The sequence below is a fragment of the Typopeltis vanoorti genome, chromosome 8 (genome assembly GCF_054136105.1).
Source record: "Typopeltis vanoorti isolate ZY-2024b chromosome 8, IOZ_Tvanoo_1.0, whole genome shotgun sequence".
In the NCBI taxonomy this organism is placed as follows: domain Eukaryota; kingdom Metazoa; phylum Arthropoda; class Arachnida; order Uropygi; family Thelyphonidae; genus Typopeltis; species Typopeltis vanoorti.
Genome location: NC_143556.1, coordinates 114,837,788 through 114,864,276, shown reverse-complemented (window position 1 = coordinate 114,864,276; position 26,489 = coordinate 114,837,788). Strand labels below are relative to the sequence as shown.

Here is a 26,489-nt window from a genome sequence, read left to right as displayed (position 1 = left end):
GGATATTATGGATCCACTCATATTTTATGGCCAAATGTAGAAAGAAACTTAGTTTCTAAACGTTACCAGAGAGCTTATGAGAATATAACCTTCAGCATGGGAATTATTTACTTGTGTCTTTTAAGTGCTTCAAACCAAAGTAGATCCAAAGGTTATATTCTCATAAACTCTGGCAAATCAAATTTCGAAATTTATCTGTGTGTGTGTGTGGATGCTTAAAAATGTTAAAGCATTACATGAATTTACAATTAAAAAAAAAAAATAAATAAATAATAAAAAAAAAATATATATATATATATCAGTGATTTGCTATATGACAGTGGTCCGGAACATGTGTCATACAATTGAGGTATACGTGTAACCTCTGTGCTACACAAACCGATTTCTTACATCAATGAATCGTAAGATTCATTGATGTAATATTTTTGTGCAGAATATAATTTCTTGTTGGCAAGTGATATTTTTATCACATTTCAGACCCGTTTTTCATGCATCTCTTCCTACTGTTTAGCACATGTGGACCTTTTTTTTGCTATGATACTGATTTAAAAAAAAAAAAAAAAAAGATTCAATGATTTGATACCTTTTTTTTTTGGTATATCTTATTGGAATCTTATGTGGATTCCGTTTGGAGAAACATTCACAGATGATAATGCTTCCCCCCCCACATAGCACAGTTGTGATCACAATGCCACATTTGCTCTTTTGTAAAGACCTCAGTTTAAATCATATCTAGGATATGAGAAACTTTTGATGTATTTTTATTTGAAGATGAATGAGCTCATCTCATGCAGAGGTGGAAATTGCTTTTTCCTCACAGAAACTAAAGTCTTTTATTCCTCCAAAACAACAAATTTGTCAGATCACACAGTTATCATGATTAAAAGTATAGACTTAGTTACTTCAGCTATAATTCCAACCAGTACACATCCTCAGTAATAATTTGGATAATGGTTCAAAAGTTCCTAACCACAGTGCCTTGACTTACCAAGCATATACCAAATGTGTGCAACAAGGCATGTGGAAAATTAAACATAAAGTGAATTTGTAATTAATTCTCAATAACTTACTTCACTATATTATTGAAAGCATTCATTTTAATAATTTGATTTGGGTTACAAGAAATGGTCTATTTTTGAGTCACTTTCAGATGCAAAAAAAAAAGCAAACAAAATTAACCTGCTGTTGAATTGGTTCTATTGTAAATTAAAGATACCAAGAAATTATATACTTGGTTTAATCCATTATCCAAGTGTAAGCAAACAAAGTTTGCGCCTGATGTATCTTTCAGGACTGGGGCAACTCGTGGCAAAGGTGGTATAAGTTCTCATCACTTTCTTCAGTATTTCCCATAATTGGCAACTGGTATATGGAAATATGACTTCTCCATTACTTCCACCTCAGTATCACCACGATACCCAGACCGGTTTCGACATCAATAAAGGTTGAAACCGGTCTGGGTAGTGATCCTTCCCTTAATGCATAGCATTATACATGTCTGCAAGGAGATGTGCTTTGCATTATGGGAGATACTGAGGCAAGTGATGAGAACTTATACCACCTTTGCCACGAGTTGCCCTAGTCCTGAAAGATACTTCAGGCGCAAACTTTGTTTGCTTACATTTGGATAATGGATTAAACCAAGTATATAATTTCTTGGTATCTTTAATTTAAAATTAACCTATATTTGGCAACCCTGAATAGCTCAGTGGATGTGGCATTTGCACACCACAGCGCTTGATCGCACAAAGGAAGACTTGTTTTCGAGTCTAGTCGGTGACTAGAGGAAATTTTTAGGGGTGGCCTCTTGTGGGAATGGGTACTTGGGAGAAGGGGGACGGCATCAGCTAACACTGAGCCAAGTGGAGTCTCGAGGGGATAATGCTGGGCATAGAAACAACGGCATTTATATGCTTTATACTAATGCCAGGAGTATCCAGAATAAAGGAGAGGAATTGGTGGCGCAATAGCATCAGCCTGGCCAAAAATTATTGGGATCACTGAGACATGGTTGACAGAAAAGAATATAATGACAGGAATAGAAGTCGCTGGGTACAGCATTTTTTGGCAGGATAGGAAGGGAAAGCATGGTGGTGGAGTACTGCTTATGATAAGTGACGACCTATATCCTCTAAGAGTGGAGACTTTGGAAGGCAGTGGCACTAATGATTTTGAAAGCATATGCAAAAGCAAGTGCAAGAAGAATGATTGTTCTGGGAGATTTTAACTACAGTAGTATAAACTGGGGAGAGGAAGATGCATGTAGCAATAAGAGAATGGAATTTCTAGAATTCTTGAGGAACAAATGTCTTAGGCAACATGTAATAGAGGAAACAAGAAGTTCAAGAGTTTTGGATTTGGTTATAGCATCAGAAGAGTTGATAATAACTGAGATGACATCTCTCCCACCAGTTGGAGAGAGTGACCATATGGTTTTGACTTGGAAAATGAATAGACATGCAGGAGTATCAAAGAGAAGGGAACATATGTGAAATTATAAGACAGGTGATTATAATAGTCTAAGACATCAACTTGGGGAAGTTTCATGGAAGGAGGAATTGGAAGGCCGGGATATCATTAGTGTGTGGGAAATTATAAAAGAATATTTGTTAGCAGCAATGGTAAGTTGTATACCACGAGTGAACAAAAGGACACAATTTGGAGTAAAGTGGATGACAAACAATATTAAACAGGAATTGCATGCAAAAAAGAGGCTATGAAAGAGATATAAGGTTACAGGTGAAGAGAAGATGCATGAAGAGTATAAGACACAGGCCAGAAGAGTGACTAGCATGGTAAGAAAGAAGAAACTGGAATATGAGAGGAGATTAACCCTAAGATCCAAAGAAAATCCTAGGGGATTTTTTAGATATGTGGCGAGTAGGAGGAAAAATGACTGTGGAAGAATGATATTATTATTATTATTATTCAGGCCTCCAAGGAGTCAAAAGACTCATCGAGGGAGGTCCTTCCTAAGACATAAAGTCTGTCAAGACTCGCTGAGGGGAGGTCCCCCCCTGAGAAACACAAAGTCTATCATACCACTCTTTAAACTCACTGACCGTTCTCGCTCCCACCACTCCATCAGGCAATGCATTCCACGGCTCAACCACCCTCCACACAAAGAAACCACTCCTTACCCTCTTGCTCACAGTTTCCTTTCGTAACTTCCAGGGATGGCCTCTTGTCATCACTCCTTCCCGCTGATCAACCAAGCGAAAGAACTCCCCAGTGTCAACCCTGTAACCACCTCTCAATAGTTTAAAAGTCTCAATCATATCACCTCTCCTTCTTCTATCCACCAAACTCTGCAGTCCACATTCTCTCAGCCGATCCTCATAACTATCCTTGTACAGTCCTGAAACCATCTTTGTCATCCGTCTTTGTATCCTTTCCACAGTTAATTTATCCCCTTCAAATCCTGGGGACCAAATCTGAGAACAATAGTCCAAGTGTGGTCTGATCAGAGACTTATATAATGGAATGATAACCCTCTTATCTCTGCAGGTCAGTGTCCTTCTCATAATAGCACAATCCTCTGTGTTACCTTCACCACCTTTGCAATATGTCCCCTAAACTTCAGGTTTCTATCAATCATCAACCCCAGATCTCTTGTCTCCCCTACTTCCTCCAGTATAACTCCTCCCATAGAGTATGCAGCATCCCATCGATGTTTCCCAAACCTCAAGACCTTACATTTTGCTGCATTAAACCGACACCCCCATTCATTTGCCCATCTATCTAGCTTATTTAAATCCTCTTGCAGGGCTACCACATCTGCACTATTACTAATAATCCTTCCCAGCTTCGCATCATCTGCAAACAACTGAATATCCCCCTGCAATCCACTGGCTATGTCATTGATATAAAGGTTAAACAATATAGGTCCTAGTACTGAGCCCTGTGGGACCCCACTTGTAACCCTCTGCCTCCTGGAAACTGCTCCACCATACACAACTCTCTGATACCTATCAGACAGCCAATCCTTAATCCAGTTGACCAATCTGACATCCAGACCCATGTGCTGCAACTTAAATATCAGCTTATCATGTGGCACCCTGTCAAATGCCTTCGCCAAGTCTAAGAAAATTGCAGTATATGCCTTTCCATTATCTAATGTTCTTGTAACTTTATTATAAAAGGCTAGCATATTGCTAAAACAAGAGCGTCCTTTCACAAATCCATGTTGATTCTCACAGATAACATTACCCTCATCTGACCAATGCTGTACACGGTCTCTCACTACTTTCTCCAAGATCTTAACAACTACTGATGACACACAGACTGGCCTATAATTAGACACTTCCAGTCTGTTACCACCCTTATGCAATGGCACTATCTTACCTTCCTTCCATTCCCTGGGCACCTTTGCCAAAGCCAGACTTTCATTGAAAAGCCACGTTAAAGGTACTGTCAATTCCCTAGCACATTCTCTCAAAACTCGTGGCGAAATACCATCCAGTCCCACAGCTTTACTGTGGGACTGGATGGTATTTCGATGAATTATAAATATTGTGGTATAAAAATGGGAATAGAGTGACTGATGCAGAGGACATAGTGGAATTGTTCAGTGAACACTTTATTGGAGTATTTCATCCTGGAGGAGTCAGTTTTAATGCTAGAGGGATTGGGCTGGTTTGAGATTTAGAGGTACAGGAGGAGAGTGTGTTTCAAATACTGAGTACTCTGGATGTCAGTAAAGCTGTGAGACTGGATGATATTTCACCACGAGTTTTGAGAGAATGTGCTAGGGAACTGACAGTGGCTTTTCAATGAAAGTCTGGTTGCAGGAAAGGTGCCCATGGAATGGAAGGAGGGTAAGATAGTGCCATTGCATAAGGGCAGTAACAGACTGGACATGTCTAATTATAGGCCAGTTTGTGTATCATCAGTAGTTAGTAAGATCTTGGAGAAAGTAGTGAAGGACCGTATACAGCACATGGCAGATGAGGGTAATGTTATCTGTGAGAGTCAACATGGATTTGTGAAGGGGCGTTCTTGTTTTAGCAATATACTAGTCTTTTATGATAAAGTTACAAGAGCATTAGATGAGGGAAAGGCATATACTGCCATTTTCTTAGACTTAGCGAAGGCATTTGACAGGGTGCCACATGATAAGCTGATATTCAAGTTGCAGCACATCAGTCTGTATGTCAGATTGGTCAATTGGATTCAGGATTGGCTGTCCGATAGGTATCAGAATTTGTGTATGGTGGGGAAATTTCAAGGAAGCAGAGGGTTACTAGTGGGGTCCCACAGGACTCAGTACTGGGACCTATATTGTTTAACTTTTATATCAATGATGTTGTCAGTGGATTGCAAGGGGATATTCAGTTGTTTTCGGATGATGCGAAGCTGGGAAGGATTATTAATAATAAAGCAGATGTGGCAGCCCTGCAAGAGGATTTGAATAAGCTAGATAGATGGGCAAATGAATGGGGGTGCCGGTTTAATGCAGCAAAATGTAAGGTCTTGAGGTTTGGGAAACATTGATGGGACACTGAATACTCTATGGGAGGAGTTATACTGGAGGAAGTAGGGGAGACAAGAGATCTGGGGTTGATGATTGATAGAAACCTGAAATTTAGGGGACATATTGCAAAGGTGGTGAAGGTAACACAGAGGATTGCTGCAATAATGAGAAGGACGCTGACCTGCGGAGATAAAACAGTTATCATTCTGTTGTATAAGACCCTGATCAGACCACACTTAGACTATTGTTCTCAGATTTGGTCCCCAAGATTTGAAGGGGATAAATTAACTGTGGAAAGGGTACAAAGGCGGATAACAAAGATGGTTTCAGGACTGTACAATGATAGTTATGAGGATCGACTGAGGGAATGTGGACTGCAGAGTTTGGCGGATAGAAGGAGATATGATTGAGACTTTTAAACTGTTGAGAGGTGGTTACAAGGTTGACACTGGGGAGTTCTTTTGCTTGGTTGAAAAGTGGGAAGGAGTGATGACAAGAGGCCATCCCTGGAAGTTACAAAAGGAAACTGTGAGCAAGAGGGTGAGGAGTGGTTTCTTTGCATGCAGGGTGGCTGAACCATGGAATACATTGCCTGATGGAGTGGTGAGAGCAAGAACGGTCAATGAGTTCAAGGAGTGATATGATAGACTTTGTGTTTCTTAGGGGGGGGGGAGCATCCCCCTCAATGAGTCTTGAGAGACTTTGTGTTTCTTAGGAAGGACCTCCCATGATGAGTCTTTTGACTCCATGGAGGCCTGAATAATAATAATAATAATAATCTGAGATTGTTATCAGTATTGCAATTGCAGAGACAAAGATGGTGCCTCAAGTTCAAAATACATGGTGTTTGTAGTTTGGTAAGTTGAAGTCCAAGATAGCAGGTAAATATTCAGAAGGATCTATGGGGAATGTTTGAGAATGAAGGTTAAGAGCACTGATGTCCACATGTTAGCAGAGAAATCAATTGTATCTGTTAATCTTGTTGTAGTCCACAAAAAATCCCCTGTATGAGCCATTTGAAAACTTGATATTCCACACTCTGCAGCATTTATGTTGAAGCAGAGGAGACCACTTCAAGCCATGCCATTTTCAACTAGCATCTGCTCATAAATATTGTAAAACTGACAACATTGTTCAAAGTTTTTCCACTTGGTTATATTATAAATTGAAGATGCCAAGACATCATATTCTTGGTTTAATCCTTTATCCAAGTGCAAGCAAACAAAGTTTGCTTGTGAAGTAACTTCATGACTGGGCAACTTGTATATAGAGGGTAATGATAACAAGTTGCCCAGCCGTGAAGTTACTTCACTCACAAACTTTGTTTGCTTACACTTGGATAAAGGATTAAACCAAGAATATAATTTCTTTGCATCTTTAAGCATTGTTCATTCTTTCATGCATAATTTTAGTGATGATCACAATACAGAATAAAAAACATGAAAATAATATAAAAAGTACAATTGCTTGTCTAAGTTTCTGATCCATTATAGTGCTGATGGTGCAGTTTGGAGAAAATCAGACTAGTCACATGCAGGCATCTTTGACAAAAAAGGTTAATAACACTTAAATAACAAGTTTACACATATTCCTTGGTTTGTACAAATCCTATTCAGGATCATCCTTGTCTTATGGGGAAGTTTAAGAACAGAAGATTCGGTTACGGAAACCTTGAAGCCACACTTGTAGCTGAGGATCATCAGTGTTTGTGTCTCACCATCTTGTCCATTCTTCTTTGCTGATGAAATTATTTGTAACTAAGTTTTCTGCTTTACATATTGGTGGTTGTCTAGATTTTAATTAGCTGATTCTGAAGTTTGGAATATCCTTGTGCATAGGGAGAAGTGGATTGTTACTCATATTTTTGTACTCTTAGAAGGAGATCAGACCTCCAAAGGTGTGGAGGCAGGATGTTGTTCAAGGTAGGAAGCCAATAAGTATTTGTTGATCCGATTTCACCAGATATCAGCTTCAGTGCTTTTAATCTGAGTATCAATTGTTGTGGACTGTTGAGCCAAACAGCTATAGAGAACAGCAGACCTAAGAGCTGATGAGCGTAAGGTGGTAGCAGAGGATCTCCAGGAGTATCCACAAAGTTTTTGAATGAAGATATCAGTCTTGATTTTAACCACTGTATTCTCTAGGTGTTTCCTATAGGAAAGTGTATAGTTCATTGGGAAATTTGTTATATCATAATGTAGTACAATTTAAGGTGATTTGAAGCTCTTTATTGATAAGCCTATTATTCAGATGGAGCAGGACACTTCATTTTTTTCTGCCTTTGGGCATAGTCTCCATATCTTGAAGTAATCCCCTAGAGGTCCTAGATCAGATGTTAGTTTCTTCCATTTTTTAAATGAACTGCATCTAGTAGCAAGAGCAATGTTATCACGGGATCACAATTCTGGTCTGCCTCCTCATGCACCATGGGTAGCACTAAATGAACTAGAGCAAAAACTGATTGCCAGTCTATCCAATGATCTCCTGGCTAGAATCATTCAGGATCAAGAGTGATAAATTATTATTAACCTCAGACTCCATGGAATGGAATCTAGATTCATTGTGGGAGGTCTACACACTTATGCAAAAAAATTAGCCTTACCATAAACCAATCAGTTTCTGCATTCACGATGCTCTCAGATGATGTATTCCACTCACCAGCAATCTCAATTCAAAGAACCTTATCTTCATTCCCTTGTCCACACCTTATATAAATCTCTTGTTCTACCGTTGTCTCCCTCTGTTCTTATGAAAAATCTTCTCCACATTAATCTGGTAACAACTCTCCTCACCAACTTATATATCTCAATTATATTTGGTCTCCTTCTATTCAAAAGGCTCTGCAGTTTGTCTTCATATTCCAGTCTATTGGATCTGTGCACAGTAGTTTGTTCAAATGCACTGTGTGAACAAGACCTTATAGAAGAAAACCATAATCTTCTTGTTTCTACACATCAAGATCCTCCTTGTCGTTGCCGTTATCCTGCACTCAGTTTGTCATGTGACCCCTAGACTTTGTTCACCGCCACTCCCAGGTTCCTCATCTTTTCTGCTTCCTTCAAAATTTCTCCAAGGAATTGTATAAATATACTTTGCATTCCATCTTTGCTTACCAAATTTCAAGACCTTACACTTTGCAACATTAAACTGGTAACTCCACTCAATCTATTTAGATTCTCTTGTAAGGTCACATTTGCTTTACTCAGTTTTTCACAACTTTGCTTTTGCAAACAACTGCATTTCTACAGTTAAGCTTGTTCCAATATCATTAGCATAAAAGTTAAACAATAACTCTCCAAAACAGATCCCTATAACACTGCTAAGGGTCTACCTCTTTTGGGATGCCACTCTCTTATACACAACACATTTACCTGACAGCTAATCACCTATCCAACTTACTAGTCTTATCTAATCTTATCCTTTCCAGTTCACTTACCATACCAGCTATGGCAATCTATAAAAGGCCTTATAAAAATTGAAATATACTACTTTCTTATCCCATGTGTGTGTGTGGAGATTTATTGTTAAATGTATGCTGGATGAGAAAGTGTGCAAGGTCTGTTTTCCAAGGGGATGGATGAACCGGATGATTGATTGGATATGAGATCTGAACACAAGAATGAATGATTTGATTGGACATAGAGAGAATATGAGAATGGATATCAGACAATTATTGACAGTGTGTGACAGGAAGGATAGTTGATATATTCACAGGTATGACAATGATGAGCTGAGATGGCATGCAAAAATCATGAATAGCATGCGGAATTGGTCACTTTTTTTTTTTTTCCATTTGAAGTATACAATTTGCTGTTGTTAATGGGTACAATATTTTATAACTTGTTCTCATATACACTACTGACCTCTCTCTCTCCCCTCCCTCTCTCCCTCCCTTTAAAGTCCCAAATTGGGCTTCTAAGTCAATTATAATCACCTGTTTTATAATTCCACATGAATTCCTTTCTCCTTAATACTTTCACATGCTTGTTCATCGTCAAAGTCATAACCAGATTCTCTGCTATTGCCAAAACTCTTGATCCTTAGGTTCCCTATATCACATGCTGCCTAAAACATTTATTCTTAAAGAATTCAGAAGTTTATTTCCCTTGTTACTGCATACTTTCCTTTTTCTGCTCAATTTATATTGCTATAACTAAAATCCCATAATGATCACTAGTGTTTCATTTGGCAGACTAATTTGACTAAATATTGTTCCATTGCCCTCTGTTTTTGAGTCTGTAGCAATATCCTGCTCTAAATCATTTCTCCCCTAACTGATTTATCTGGTTTTATCTCACACGATATACTCATATATTTTGAAAGCCATCAGTTCCATTTCCCTTCTGATTATTCTCTACCCTTAGAGAATAATCAGAATGATGTACTTACTTATCACATAAGTAACACTTCAATATATTGTTTACCCTGCCTATCTTGCCAAAATGTTATGCCATTCAACTGTTGTTCTTGTTGGGGCATTTTTTGTCAATATTTTAATGATAGAAATTCTTCTAAGTCTAGCAATTTCACAGATTTGTCTCTTTATTGTTGATGCTCCTGGTTTACTATTACTATTATTACTATTATTACGGGCAACTCCAGGGAGTCATTAGACTCATCGAGGGAGGCCCCAAATATCATATTCATCACAACTATTTGACATTCATACAGTATCTATCATACCTCGCCTTAAACTCATTCACTGTCACAGCATCCACCACAGACTCAGGGAGCGCATTCCACTCATTCACTACTCTAAAAGTAAAGAACCCAGCTCTAACACCTTTACTAACCACACTTTTGCCCAGTTTCCATGGATGTCCCCTAGTCCTCCCACAACCAGCCCTGTTCTCAAAAATATCTTCTGAATTAATTTTATAGAAACCCTTCAGTAATTTGAATGTCTCAATCATATCTCCCCTCCTCCGCCTATCAACCAATTTTTGCAACCCACAAATCCTCAACCTGTTCTCATACGGTTCATTCCACAGACCTGCTATCATCTTGGTCACTCGCCTCTGGATCCTCTCCACCTCCTCCCCATCAAGAAGAAACCTAGGTGACCAAATCTGAGCACAGTAGTCTAGATGGGGTCTTATCAAGGCTCGATACAGAGGAACAATAACCTGCTTGTCTCTGCTTGTCAACGTATTCTTCAGCAACCAAGTGATTTGATGAGCTGTTTTGGTCACTTTTGCAATGTGTCCCCTAAATTTCAATTCCTTATCTACCAACACTCCTAAATCTCGTGCCTCATCAATTTCCTGGAGCACGGTTCCACCAATGCAGTAAACTGCCGCCAATCTTTTCACCCCAAAATGCATAACCTTACATTTTGCCACATTAAACTGACATCCATTCTCCTTAGCCCAGACCTCCAATCTATCCAAATCATCCTGCAAAATTTTGACGTCATCTGCATTCACTATTGCCCTACCCAACTTCGCGTCATCCGCAAACAAATGAACTGTTCCTCTCAGATCATTTCCTATATCATTTATGAACAAATTAAACAGCAGTGGTCCAAGAACGGATCCTTGTGGCACACCACTAGTCACAGGCTGTCTTGTGGACTCTACTCCCGAGTAAACCACTCTCTGATATCTCTCCGTCAACCACCCTCCTATCCATCTCACCAACCCTATGTCCATTCCCATATGCTGCAATTTACTGATTAGAATTCCATGTGGAATCCTGTCAAAGGCCTTGGCAAGGTCCAGTAGAATCACCGTAAACCCATTACCCTTATCCAGTTCAGCCGTCACTGTGTTATAATACATGAGCAAGTTACTGAGGCATGACCTACCCTTCACAAAACCATGCTGTCCCCGATACAGTATCCCATTTTCTTCTATCCAATCTTGTATTTTCCTCTTGACTATTTTCTCTAAGACCTTGACAATGATTCCTGATATGCTAATCGGTCGGTAATTCACAACAGCAGTCCTGGAACCACCTTTATGCAGTGGAACTATTTTCCCCTCTTTCCACCCGCTCGGGACTAACCCAGACCCGAGACTCAAATTAAACAAAATGGTCAAGGGTACTGACAATTCTTTAGCTGCTTCTTGTACAACACGAGCTGGTATACCATCCAATCCCACAGATGTATTGACATTGAGGTTATGTAATAGACTACTCACCTCCACTTCATTAACCACAATTCCCGTATAATCTACTGGTTTATTCGTTTCTGCAATGTCACCACCTGGATGATATACTTTTGCAAAGTGCTCACTCAGTAACTCAACTATCTCAACTGATTCAGTTACCTCCCTACCATCGGCATTCTTTAAAATCAATCTGCCATGTACATTTTTCCTTTTACTTGCTACATATCTAAAAAACTGTTTAGGATTCTCTTTAGCCTGCATGGCCAATGTTCTTTCGTAATCCTTTTTTGCTTTTCTTACCACACTTGTCACCCTTCTGGCCTGTCGGTCACCCTTCTCCTTAAATTCCCTCCATAGTTGTTTCTTTTTTTGCAACTCAAGCTTAATGGTGTTATTCATCCATTTAACCCCTACTTGATTTATTATTCGGACTCTAGGTATACAGTCAGCCATTGCTTCATGCAAGCACTTCTTAACTACCTCCCATGCACTATCAACTTCTAGTCCTTGCAGTTGTACATGCCATGGCACTGAACCAATCAAACTCCTAAGCTTGTCATACTTTCCAGCCCGATAATTCCACATGTACCCTGTCTTAATTGAAAATTCCATACCTCTATCCACCTCCCAAGTCAAGACCCTATGATCACTCTCACCGATTGGTGGCAATGTGGTCATATTTGTTACAGCCAAATCCTCAGATGTAATTACTAGGTCAAGCACTCTCTGACCCCTAGTATTTTCCATTACATGCTGTCGCAGATAGTTATCCCTTAATAACCGCATAAAATCCAGTTCCTTCCTCCCGTGTGTCCTCTCCTCACTCCAATCAATGCGACCATAGTTGAAATCTCCCATAATAATCACCCTCCTTCCACCCATTTCTTCTATTTGCTTGTGCATACTGTCACCACCATCTTTTCCATCACCTGGTCTATAGCAGCACCCAATTGTATATTTAGTTCTGCTAGCCACAATCTCACACCAAATGGCCTCAAATGTGCTCTTTTCTCTATCCTGCAATTCAACTTCTATTCTCCTTGGCTGGAGTTCATCAGCTATCATCAACAATACTCCTCCCCCCATTTTATTCTCTCTGTCATTCCTGAACACACTATACCCATCACATTCAATCCCACTAGTTATATCATCTACAGTCAGCCATGTTTCACTAATACCTATAACCTGTGGTCTGGAAGTGCCAACCATGGCCAAAAACACTTCCTTCTTGTTCCTAATACTCCTAGTATTAGTGTACATGAATTTAAGACCCCCATTAGCCCCAACCCTACCTTGATGCCTTATATTAACTATCCCACTCAGATTTGTTGTCCTTATTTGCTCTGGCATATTATATTCATTCTTACATTCAACTGCCTCCATAAGGACTGTATCTCTACTCCCCCCCCCTAACAAATCTAGTTTCCCTGAATTTGCACATCCACTACATTCAGCAACACTTTCTCAAGTCTTCTTACACTGTAACCATTCAAATGCAAGCCATCCATCTTATATAGATCCTTTCGCCCATCAAACTCACTCCACACATCCACAAATTCCACACCACTCGTCATACATAACCCACGCATAAAGTCATTTGCAATTATAGCCCTACTTTTAAACATTTCACTGTCATACCGTGGCAAAAGACTAATCATTCTAACTCTCTCACTCTTTTCTTTTGCTACCTCAAACAATTCATTCAGGTCTTCTATCATTTCCATTTTATCTCCTTTCAAATCATTCGTACCTGCCACAACAATCATTTCTTTCACCCTTTCCTTTTGCTCTCTAATAGATGCAGTTACGTCCTTTATGGTCGCACCAGGTTGGTACGATTTTGTCAAATCCTCTACTAACACACCTCGTACTAACGAGTCTCCATACAGCACTCTATCCTTCATTTTGTTCATGTTCACATTCATACGTCTATTTTTCCTGTCATACCTTTTATTATTGGTTGGTTCATTCAGTCTACTTTTGTTCATGCACTCTAGCTGCTGTTTTGCTCTTTCTATCGCACTATTCAACAACGCGATCTCACTCAATGCATCTATCTCATCTTTTTTGTTCTCTGAGAAACCATTTATACTATCATTCACACTTTCTACATTCACACTCTCACAATTTTCATGTGCAACCTTGCCGTTTCTTGTCATATCCCTATTTCCTTCATTCTGAAGGTTGACAAAAATATCACACTCACGATCCGAAATACACTTCAATTCCGCATTCTCCCTACATTTTCTACACACATTCAATCCTTTATTATCATCTAACCACACTCCGACCGCACTCCGCAAAGCGTACATTTCACAGCTAGTACACTGACTCATTTCTTTTATGCTACCGTTCTTTGATAATGATGGTGAACCTTCATTACTGGCCGCCATTTTCCTTCGCACTGGTGCCATATCTGTAACGTGTTTTGTCAAACCAAAACACACACCAAAAATAGTCAACTAAAATACGCAAGGCAAACAAAACAAAACTACACAATATTAAGTAATTTGTATCGATAACTGAAAATGATACTTATCTTATCTGGAGCTTGCACGAACACTACACATTACGAATTCATCTAGCGGCGACTTCCCGACATAGATTATGTTATAAAACACTTTAGTACACTAACCACGCTAATAAAGCTCCAATAATATACCAAAATTAAACACTTAAGTCCATTAAATTGAATCCAAAACACCAATAAATCAACAAAAAACACAAATCTCTCAGGAGCTCTCCGATAGCACGTCCGTTCACCAGCTAGCCGCGACACTATATAGAAAACCCAGAGCATTGCATTGTCAGTATTTCCATAACTATAGTTACTCTTCTTAGCTCTGTAATATGCCATGCATCCCTCATCTTTGAAGCCTTCACAAATAAGGCTATTCTTGCTGCTGCTCCCCCCCCCAACAATTGTAGTTCTATGTCCTTAACCCCCCCCCCCACACACTTGTCCACAACAAAAATCTCTCCAAATGTAGAAGTTTATTTCACATAGTTACAAAGAAAATTATACTTGACAACAACAAATTATATCCTTGTTTAATCCCTTTACCCAATTGTGAGCAAACAACATTTTCATGTGAAGTATCTTCACGACCAGGCTACTTGTATCTAGAGGTGACTGACTTCTTATCACTTGTCTCATTATCCCATAATGCACAAACACTCTTTCAGACATGTATACAAGGCATGTTCAAAAAAAAGACCAAACTTTTGCTATAAAGACTTTATTGCTTATTTTACAACATTTTAAGCATGTTCCCTCTACTAGTGATACACCATTCCAAATGTTTCTTCCATTATTGGAATGCTTCCTGGAACACACTTTCTGTGATGGTGCACAGTTCTCTATTTGCATTTTCCTGAATCTCCTCTATGGTTTGGAAACGATGGCCTTTCAAAGTGATTTTAAGTTTGGGAAACGGGGAAAAAAGTGCTGGAGCTAAGTCCGGAGAATAGAGTGGATGGGGCACAACGGATGTCTGATGTTTTGTCACATGGATGACTACGCATTGTCATGATGCAGTATCCAAGTCTGGTTTTCCCACAATTCAGGCCTCTTCCTGTGCACAGCATCCCTCAAATGTGCTAAAACTTCAAGTCTTACAACTCTTTGTTTACCATCTGACCACATGGTACAAATTCATAATGGACGATGCCTTTTCAATCAAAAAAGACAATCAACATCGCCTTGACCTTTGACCGACTCATCTATCGATGCTTAAATCGCTCGTAGCACTGCATTCAGCTCATACAGTCCTCCCTGTATGCTTGGTTAAGCAATTGAACAGTTACAAAGTAACTGTGTGTGTGTGTGTGTGTGTGTGTGTGTGTGTGTGTGTGTGTGTGTGTGTATAACAAAGTAATACACGTTGTTCAAGCTTTTTCATTGTCACTAATCCAACGAACAGCTTGTGCACGTGCTCACTTCAGCAAATGTAAGATGTAAGCAAATAAGACAATCAACATCAGTCTTGATCTTTGACTGACTCATCCATCGACGCTTAAATCGCTTGTAGCACTGCATTCAGCTCATACAGTCCTCCCTGTATGCTTGATTAAGCAATTGAACAGTTACAAAGTAACTGTGTGTGAGTGTGTGTGTAACAAAGTAACACGCATTGTCACTAATCCGACGAACAGCTCGTGCATGTGTTCACTTCAGAGATGTAACTAGACGACTAATGCTCATAGCAAAATGGCAGTTTGTTGTCAAAACCTGCTGCTAGGTGTTCTCAGGATCCGCAGTGCGCATGTTCTTTGACGATGGGCATGCTATTTAAAAGGTTTGGTCTTTTTTTGAACACTCCTTGTATTGTTAAGTATTACGGGAATTGTCAGTACCCTGACTGGGTTCAACCTTTATTGAGGTCTTATCAGTGGGAGCTAAACCCAGGAAGATACTCCGATAGAATTAATGCAGAAGTCATTTTCCATATATAAGTAGTAAAGTGATGCATCTACATATTATTAAAATTAGTTGAAGGAAGTAGAAATTGGATAAAGAATTAAGCAAGAATATAATTTAAGTATAATCGATGCATCACTTTACTATTTATATATGGGAAAATGACTTCTGCATTAATTCTATCTCTGTATCTTCCTGCAAATTATTTTGTCAAGCTGGGGATTATATCAATTTAAAAAAAAACAAAAAAAAACCTTCCAGTTAATGGTGGTAGATGGAAAGAAAGTAAGAAATTTGATCAAAAAGTTTGGGATTGTACTGTATGGATGTTGCCCAGTGGCAGGCCGTATTATTACACGATGAAAGGAAAGGAATGGTGGGGCCTGCTTGGTGGAGAGGCAATGCCCTTGAAAGTACGTGTTAAAATATAGTTCAGAAACAGTTGACCTATAGGGAAATTGACTGGAAAGAAAGTGTGTGTGTGTGTGTGTGTGTGTGTGTGTGTGTGACAGTCATATATTAAGGAGGTTTTAAGTGTAACAACTGAGATGGGAAGAGTATTCTGAGATTGGATTTGGGATTTATAAAGTTTTACATGATCAGGAGAACGTTTTGAATGAAAAAGAATAGTTTTTTGGAGGCTATTGATGTGATAGTTAATGCTAGGATAAGCTTGTGAATTGCCAATTCAAGATGAATAAACTGATGTTGAGTGAAGATCAAATGCTATCAAAAGATGTAGGAGTTCTCTTCCAGATGTTAATAACAATAATAGCTGACCTCCATGGAGTCAGAGAACCATTGTGAGATGTGCACACTATCTTACACAAAGCTCATCCAACTATTCCTGAAACTTATTTAATGTGTCTACATTCACAACACACACAGGCAATTAATTCCACTCACTGACCACTCTCCATGCAAAGAACCTGCTCCTCACTCCTCTACTCACACCCTCCTTATACAGTTTCCAGTAATGGCCTCTTGTTCTATCCCTACCATTTTTTTTTTTTTTGAAAAATTTCTTCCATGTCAATCTGATAACAATCTATGACTAGCTTATGTCTCAATCATATCCCTCTTCCTATTCACAAGGCTTTGCAATTTACATTCTCTCAATCTGTCCTCCTACTCCACATTTCAAAGACCACTGTGATTACCTTTGTGAATCTTCTCTGGACCCTTTCTAGCAAGAATTAAATGTTCTAGCAAGAGGTCATATATTGCTGTTTCACCTAAATGCATTCCATATTTAGATTTTACACATAACATTGCAAGAAACATCAGCCATGCCAAACCTTCGGACTTGAATATCCCACCATCAGAATTGATAGCTCTTGCCTCTTTAAAACGTAATAGAAACATAATCATCACCAGAGCTGACAAAGGAAATACCACTGTTGTCCTTGATACCAATTCATATGACCAAAAAATGAATTTATTACTCTGAGATTGAAATGCATACTCCCAACTTGATTATGATCCTACAAAAAGACAGCTCAAGAAACTAAATTACTAGATGCAACCATTTCCTTAGATCAAGAAACAATAAAAAAAACTCAGGCCATACTATACTAGTCCTCCTAGAATATACAGTTTACCTGAACTTCACAAGAATAATATTCCACTTAGACCCATCGTGGATTCTATTAGCAGCCCGACTTACAAATTATCAAGATTTTTGTCTAACCTTCTCTGTCCTCTCATAAGCTACTCAGCCTCGTCAATTAAAAATTCCACAAAGTTTAACGCAAAAATAAGACATTCAACTGTTGGAAACTGACATGCTAATTAGCTTCGACATCATCTCCCTCTTCCCTAATACTTCCCATAAGGAAATGATAGACTTGCTAGCTCAAAAATTTCCATCCGATATTGTTGAATCGTTCAAATTTGTTATTACATCTGGATACTTCACTTGGAAAGAGAAAATTTACAAGCAAGAGGAAGGAACAGCAATGGGGTCTCCCTTATCACCCAACTTTGCCAACCATTATCTAGAACACCTTGAAGAAAAAATTTTCACGTTGAATCCTAAACCAAAAATCTGGCTACGATATGTCGATGACATCTTTGCTGTCTGGGGTCATTCTGAACAAGAACTACACTTGTTTCTAGATAAAAATCAATCTTCTTCATCCTCTCATCAAATTCATGCTAGAAAAAGAAGAATCTCCACAGGGTATCTCCTTGTGGAGATTCTTCTGTGTACATCCAGTACACATCCAAAGAAAAGAAAATGGTTCTATCTTCACTTTGTCTATCATAAACTGATATTTTCAGGTCGCTTCATTCACAATTCTTCGGCTCATCATCCATCTCAAAAACTTGGCATCATTATTAACCAAAGCGCACAGATTCTGCTCCTCCGAAGAATCTTTAAACAAGAATTGGAAATAATCAAAAATACCGCCATACAAAATAAATACAATCCAAAAACAACTCAAAAAATCACACATCACCACACACATCAACCTAAACAAGAAGAAGCCCGTAGGATTTCCATACCTTATGTCAAAGGCATCTCCAAACATCTTTCAGAAATTATGAAGAAATATAAATTGGCTGCTATCTACAAACCAATCAACCAGATCTACAATTGGTTACCTTTTCCTAAAGACAAACTCTCACCTCTGATGCTACCTGGCATGTATGAGGTCCCATGTTTCTGTAAATTGTCCTGTTATGGACAGACAGGTAGATCCATTAGCAAACGCCTCTTGGAACATCAAGACCATATCTGTCTTATCAAATCACAGAAATCTGGCCTCGCACAGCACGGAATTGAAAACCCAAACCATTGGATCCATTGGGAAAAAACCAAACTTCTACATATATCTTTATATAAACATGAATGTTAAAAAAAAAAAAAAAATTGGTTAACGCCTTTTTGTTCCTGCATAGGGAGTAGGCGAGGCTGTTTTAGCCCTATCTAACTTTTGGAGACTGAGTGGGCAGTTCAATCTCTACTGGTAGCCAATCAGAGATAGCTGTCCCAAGACTATCACTAATTAATCGGTATGCAGTGAAGAAGGTGGCTAGCAAGTGCCGCCATCTTGTGGTCCCTAACACAAGATTTTTTTTTTTTTAATGTCTGAAAATAGTGTGGGTTTGACGGTTGATTTTCTTAAGTTTATGGGATGAAAAACCATAGTTTCTGGGAGAAAAAAACTCGCTAAATTGTGTAAAATAATTCATATTGTTATCTCATTTTAATATAATCTTTTTTTTTTCCCTCTCTCTCCAGATATATTTTAATTTAATTCTATAACACACTACTGCATGCATAGAGGGATTCCATTGTACACCCTAACTGTATGTGATTCCTAGTATTGTTTGAATTATCTGTACTGACGATGTCCTATGATACTTAGGACAAAATATTTACTTATTAAAAAAAATCTTATTACTGTGGTTATGTGTGTATGTTTAGGAATAAGCTGTTCTACTTTGGTCTAACAGGTAACCGCCAACAGAATCGCTGAGCACAAGAACTATATCAGTTTCCATCACTATATATATATATATATATATATATATTTATAAAACTAAATTTAACTGACTAGAACCCGAGAAAGTATAACAAAAACCTTTAATACATCACAACTAGTTTCATCGGTGCTCCGACTTCTTCAGGTGAGAAATAAAAACATAAGATATAAAATAACACGGTAAAAATTGAACTTTACAGCTTAATAAAAAGCAGAATAATAACAGTCATATTTGAATAGGTGACCGCGTGCTACCGTTGGCATGAGTAGAATGTGTGCGACAGCTAATTTTTGAGCGCCAGTACTGGATTACTGCGCTATGGGAATCAGATAGATTGTAGCTAAGATTATTGTTTAAATGTGAAGGGTCCAGAACTATTTCTTTTGATTCGATGATTCTTCTTTCTAATTCATCCTTGCAAATATATAAATTAGTAGTGCGTTCCCAATCAACTTGATGTGGCTGTTCTTCAAGGTTAGAGTTTGCCGAGAAAAGGACATGACTGGAAAGGGCGCTCGCTCGTGCTCTACTGTAGGAGATGTCACGTCTATGTTCCTCAAGACGAAGTGAAACAGATTTGTCTGTCTGGCCAAAATAAGGTCGACCACAGTTGCACAAAACTTTATAAACACCAGGAAAATGCAGATGGTTGTGTTTTGGTTTTGGTCGACTCAGAAAAGAACGAAGTTTTGGCAGCGTAGTATAGTCGGTCTTTATGTTGAATTTTTTTAGAATCTTAGCTAGTTTTGGGGTAAGAGTGCTGATAAAAGGTAACTGTATATGAGTGATAGGGTTGGAGTCATCTTCTTGTCGAGGATGTTGGCGTGGTCTCAAACGTTTAATGATGTTACGAGACGAATATCCATTATTTAAGAAGGTGTTTTTCAGGAAGTTAAGCTCTGTTTGAAGGTCTTCTTCTGTGGAAATGAGACATCTTGCTCGATGGGCGAGGGTGGAGATGATGCCCAGTTTCTGAGGTGGGAAGTGATGAGAAGAACCATGTAAATATCTATCAGTGTGGGTGGTTTTTCGAAAAATTGAAAATTTAAGGCAGTCAGGAAATCTACTGATCTTTAGATCCAAGAAGGGGAGAACGCCGTTAATCTCCAGTTCAGATGTGAATTTAATGTTTTGATGTTGGTTATTTAAATGGTTTAGGAAGTTTTGCAGTTCCTCTAAACTATGTCCCCAAATAAGGAAGACGTCATCAATGTAACGTAACCACAGTTTAGGTTTCAAAGTAGCTGTGGAAATAGCTTTCTCTTCAAAATCTTCTAGAAAAAAGTTAGCTAAGACTGGAGATAGAGGGCTGCCCATAGCTAAACCACTAGTTTGTTTGTATATTTTCTCTTCGTAGCAGAAATAGCCGGAATTGATGCAGTGAGTTAGAAGAGCGAACACTTTTTTAGAAACCTTGTCCTTAAGAAGACTCAGAACTTCATCTGTAGGAACATTCGTAAACAGAGATAAGATGTCAAAACTCACCATTCTGTCCGAGTCTAAAAGATTCAAATTTTTTATTTTTGAGACGAAATCTTCAGAGTTTTTGATGAAGGAAGAAGAATTGCCAACTAAATGTTTTAAAGAAGCTGCAAGATATTTAGACAGATTGTACGTAGGTGAGTCAATCCCTTCCACAATAGGTCTTAAAGGGGTGTCAACCTTATGGATCTTGGGCAAGCCGTACAACCGAGGAATGAGGGGATGGAGAGAGCGGAGAGATAGTCTTGTATGTCTAGGAAGTTTAGAAGTTGATTTCAGAAGATTGTTTGTACGGTTATGAAGTTTCTTGTGGGATCACTTTCTAGCATAGAATACGTATTAGAACTTAACAAGTTGTTCATCTTACAACGGTAGTCAGCTTTGTCTAAGATTACAGTAGCATTCCCTTTATCAGCAGGTAAGATAATAATGACATTGTTGTTACGAAGTTGGTGTATTACCAAAACAAACTGCGAATCTACTTAGGATCGATGCCATCTTTACCATTAACAACAGTCGTCGTCCTACAGATAATCTATCGCCGACAGAAAGGAAAGCAATACACCAACTTCGTAACAACAATGACATTATTATCTTACCTGCTGATAAAGGGAATGCTACTGTAATCTTAGACAGAGGTGACTACCGTTGTAAGATGAACAACTTGTTAAGTTCTAATACGTATTCTATGCTAGAAAGTGATCCCACAAGAGAACTTCATAACCGTACAAACAATCTTCTGAAATCAACTTCTGAACTTCCTAGACATACAAGACTATCTCTCCGCTCTCTCCATCCCCTCATTCCTCGGTTGTACGGCTTGCCCAAGATCCATAAGGTTGACACCCCTTTAAGACCTATTGTGGAAGGGATTGACTCACCTACGTACAATCTGTCTAAATATCTTGCAGCTTCTTTAAAACATTTAGTTGGCAATTCTTCTTCCTTCATCAAAAACTCTGAAGATTTCGTCTCAAAAATAAAAAATTTGAATCTTTTAGACTCGGACAGAATGGTGAGTTTTGACATCGTATCTCTGTTTACGAATGTTCCTACAGATGAAGTTCTGAGTCTTCTTAAGGACAAGGTTTCTAAAAAAGTGTTCGCTCTTCTAACTCACTGCATCAATTCCGGCTATTTCTGCTACGAAGAGAAAATATACAAACAAACTAGCGGTTTAGCTATGGGCAGCCCTCTATCTCCAGTCTTAGCTAACTTTTTTCTAGAAGATTTTGAAGAGAAAGCTATTTCCACAGCTACTTTGAAACCTAAACTGTGGTTACGTTACATTGATGACGTCTTCCTTATTTGGGGACATAGTTTAGAGGAACTGCAAAACTTCCTAAACCATTTAAATAACCAACATCAAAACATTAAATTCACATCTGAACTGGAGATTAACGGCGTTCTCCCCTTCTTGGATCTAAAGATCAGTAGATTTCCTGACTGCCTTAAATTTTCAATTTTTCGAAAAACCACCCACACTGATAGATATTTACATGGTTCTTCTCATCACTTCCCACCTCAGAAACTGGGCATCATCTCCACCCTCGCCCATCGAGCAAGATGTCTCATTTCCACAGAAGAAGACCTTCAAACAGAGCTTAACTTCCTGAAAAACACCTTCTTAAATAATGGATATTCGTCTCGTAACATCACTAAACGTTTGAGACCACGCCAACATCCTCGACAAGAAGATGACTCCAACCCTATCACTCATATACAGTTACCTTTTATCAGCACTCTTACCCCAAAACTAGCTAAGATTCTAAAAAAATTCAACATAAAGACCGACTATACTACGCTGCCAAAACTTCGTTCTTTTCTGAGTCAACCAAAAACACAACCATCTGCATTTTCCTGGTGTTTATAAAGTTTTGTGCAACTGTGGTCGACCTTATTTTGGCCAGACAGACAAATCTGTTTCACTTCGTCTTGAGGAACATAGACGTGACATCTCCTACAGTAGAGCACGAGCGAGCGCCCTTTCCAGTCATGTCCTTTTCTCGGCAAACTCTAACCTTGAAGAACAGCCACATCAAGTTGATTGGGAACGCACTACTAATTTATATATTTGCAAGGATGAATTAGAAAGAAGAATCATCGAATCAAAAGAAATAGTTCTGGACCTTTCACATTTAAACAATAATCTTAGCTACAATCTATCTGATTCCCATAGCGCAGTAATCCAGTACTGGCGCTCAAAAATTAGCTGTCGCACACATTCTACTCATGCCAACGGTAGCACGCGGTCACCTATTCAAATATGACTGTTATTATTCTGCTTTTTATTAAGCTGTAAAGTTCATTTTTTACCGTGTTATTTTATATCTTATGTTTTTATTTCTCACCTGAAGAAGTCGGAGCACCGATGAAACTAGTTGTGATGTATTAAAGGTTTTTGTTATACTTTCTCGGGTTCTAGTCAGTTAAATTTAGTTTTATAAATGTATACATCCCGAGTAAATCCTAATTTCAACAATATATATATATATATATATATATATATATATATATGCAAAAGTTAAAAGTGAAACAATTGAAAAATCACTCAAAAAAAAAAAAAAATATTGCCCAGTAACTTTGAAAATAATTTAGCAGTGTAACACTCAGTAGTGTAGAAATCACATTTGAAGGCAAGATCAAGTGTTTTTCTTGATGTGGACGATGATGAGGAACTACAACCAGCTTGCAAAATAGGTTGTAATGAAGCCCTAACAGCTGCAGAAATATTACATAAATTTGTGGAAAGTGTCCAGATGATTCTATTGAAGTTTTACAAATTCATGGACATATAAAAAAAACAAAACAAAAAGAATGCTACAAAGAAAATAAACAAAAATCATGGACTTTCTATATAAATAAGTTTAAAAATCTTGTTTTGTATTTATATATGCTACAAGAATGTTTATCTTTTGTTTTTATAGTTTTTTTTATGCATTTTACCCAATAAAATATAATTTGGATTATATGCATTTTTCAATTATCCAGGCTCTAGTATTCCCCAATTACCACAGATAATCAGTGTTTTACTCTGTGTGTGTGTGTTTCTGTTTTATTGAGCTCCATAGCTCATTTGGTTTCAGCAATGTCCTTTGGTTGGAAATTCTGATTTGGGGGTATGAATCTCATTTGGGACACGAGTGAAACTTCTTCAGGACTTTTCAGTTTAAGGTGAGTTAACCAATCTTATATGAAGATGCCAGGGTTTTTCATCCTGCATAACAAGCAAGCTAGCAAGGACTTGTGCAGTTAACACCTGTAACCAGTATGCAGATAAGATTAACCACCATTTTTGTGTGGGGGGGGGGGAAGGGAGGGAATCTGTATCTGTAATGCTACTATTTAAAAAAAGCAGCAGTGGATGTGAACACTTGCAGTGTTTCAATTTCTGTATATTCCACCAGCATATACAAAATAAGCCAGTTACCACTCCATTGTCAATGTGATTGTGTCTCAGAGCACTAATTGGGTTTCAAAAAAGCTAAGTTACTTGACTCTGACAGGCCATTGAGTATAACAGTACAAGTGGTATACTGAAACTGGTATATTATCCATGAAGTTGCATTCCTGTTAATACATTAAGAGAAGTAATAAAGTTAAGTCTGGTGGCTGTAACAAACCAGTGGTTTGGTATAAATCTGACTTATGCTGTAAAGATTTTGGTATACATAAAAACTTGGTGTTTTGATTAATTTTATACAGTAAAGAGTGGAAGTGGGAAAATGATAAATACATTTAAGGAAAAATTTCTATTCAAAGAATCTTCTATTTGAATAATTGTTGTTTTGAAGCCTATTTCCATTTCACAGAATTGTCATTTTAAGAAGTCTTTCAAAGAATACTCATTCTAGTTTGCATTTTTAGAAATATGTTAGTAAGGCACTTTGATATTGCAATATTGTTTAATCAGCTTATTTCATTTGAAAGAAATTGTGAATTTTTCACCCCACAGGAACTGATCTGCCATGCAAAGGAGAAACAGCAGATGATTTCTTTCATAGGGTAAGTTTACTTTATATCTTCTTCATTTGAAATAAATGTAAATAGGGTTAAAAATTTTTTGTGTAGGCTTGCCAGTTAAACATGTTAGAGTCTAGGTGGAATATAGCTGTCATCAGATTAACAAAAGCTCATAAACTAGGTAAATATCTAATATATTTACCTAGTGTAACTATCAGTGTCAAAGCAAATATGTGTTGCACATATGAAATGTAGGTTATCATCAGTTTCTCTTGATGCAGTAACAATTGGAGGGGGGGGGAATCAAAACAAATTTGTTTTAAGAAACATTATAAAGAAATTATATTTTTTAAGAGGGGGAGAAGGGAATCTGTAATGCTACTGTGGAAAAAGCAGCAGTGGATGTGAACACTTGAAATGTTTCAATTTTTGCACATCCAGTCAGCTTATACAAAATAAGCTAGTTACCACTCCATGTCAATGTGATTGTGTCTCATTAACAAATTTTATTCCACATTGGCTGTTGCACATCACAGCTGCATTCAGGGCTTAAGCAATGGTTCCTGTTTATGAAGCATATTACACCCTCTCATATAAGTCAGTGTTATTGTGTATAAGGGATACAGAAAACATGGTATACTATCTCAGAGCTGAACTTTGCATAGGCACATGGAATGTTTTGGGAGTTTCAAATAAGTTCTCTTGACACTGTCTGTAGAGAGATGAAGAGATACAGAATTGTCATGTTTAGAATTACTGGCCAGATGAGAATGGAGAAGGTTATTTCAGAGGGCAGGATGGTGAGGTAGTTTACTCAGATAAATTCAAACATATGCAGTAGCTGTGAAATAAAGAAAGGTCAGGCAATTTTCCTTCTTGGTTACAAGCTCATAAACAACAGGATGCTTTTTTATTAGACTTGTCTTATCAGTGTGTCAGTCATGGTAGTTTATGCATCCCACATAAAGGCCTGATGAACAGAGTGAGAAGTTCCATGAAAAGTTACTCTTTTGAACTACCTGTCAAGAAGTGATGTTATCTTTATTCTAGGTGATTTCACTGCAGTGGGAAAGAGTATGACAATTAGGCTTGAGTGTTGCAGGTTTGGTCTGGAATAATGTAACATCTGGGAAAAAATCACCTGATTTTGCTCATGCTGATATATTAGTCATTACTAATACTTACTTCTGGAAGCATCTATGATATACTTGGACATCAAACTTTGGTAGATCAATGTGCCAGAGTAATTACAATGTAGATGAAATGGTAGAAGACAAGCATCTTTGTTTACACTTGTCCAGAAGCAGACTGTGGCACAGTCCATCAACCAGAAAGAGCTAAAATAAGACTAAGACAAAACTTCTCAAGGCAATCTCATCATACTAAACTGGATGTCAGTATATTCCAGAGGACTCAAAGAAATAACATCGAATAGGTTGGAATCTCCTTTGGAGACTGATAGGAATGTCCAAGTGATGTAATTTCTTATATTTAAGAATATGACTAATGACTAAAAGAATTGGGTTGGAATCTCCTTTGGAGACTG

General features: G+C 38.1%; 1 protein-coding gene across 2 annotated transcripts in view; it reads left to right on the top strand.

Moving 5' to 3' along the window:
* The window catches only part of LOC150104295 (protein bicaudal C homolog 1-A-like), a 321,235-nt gene that overhangs the window by 49,106 nt on the left and 245,640 nt on the right, over window positions 1-26,489 (top strand). For both annotated transcript variants that reach the window (XM_090396901.1, XM_090396900.1), the window contains exon 2: window positions 24,936-24,985. In XM_090396901.1, the coding sequence (XP_090253027.1) occupies window positions 24,936-24,985 (50 nt within the window). The remainder of the gene's footprint in view (window positions 1-24,935; window positions 24,986-26,489) is intronic.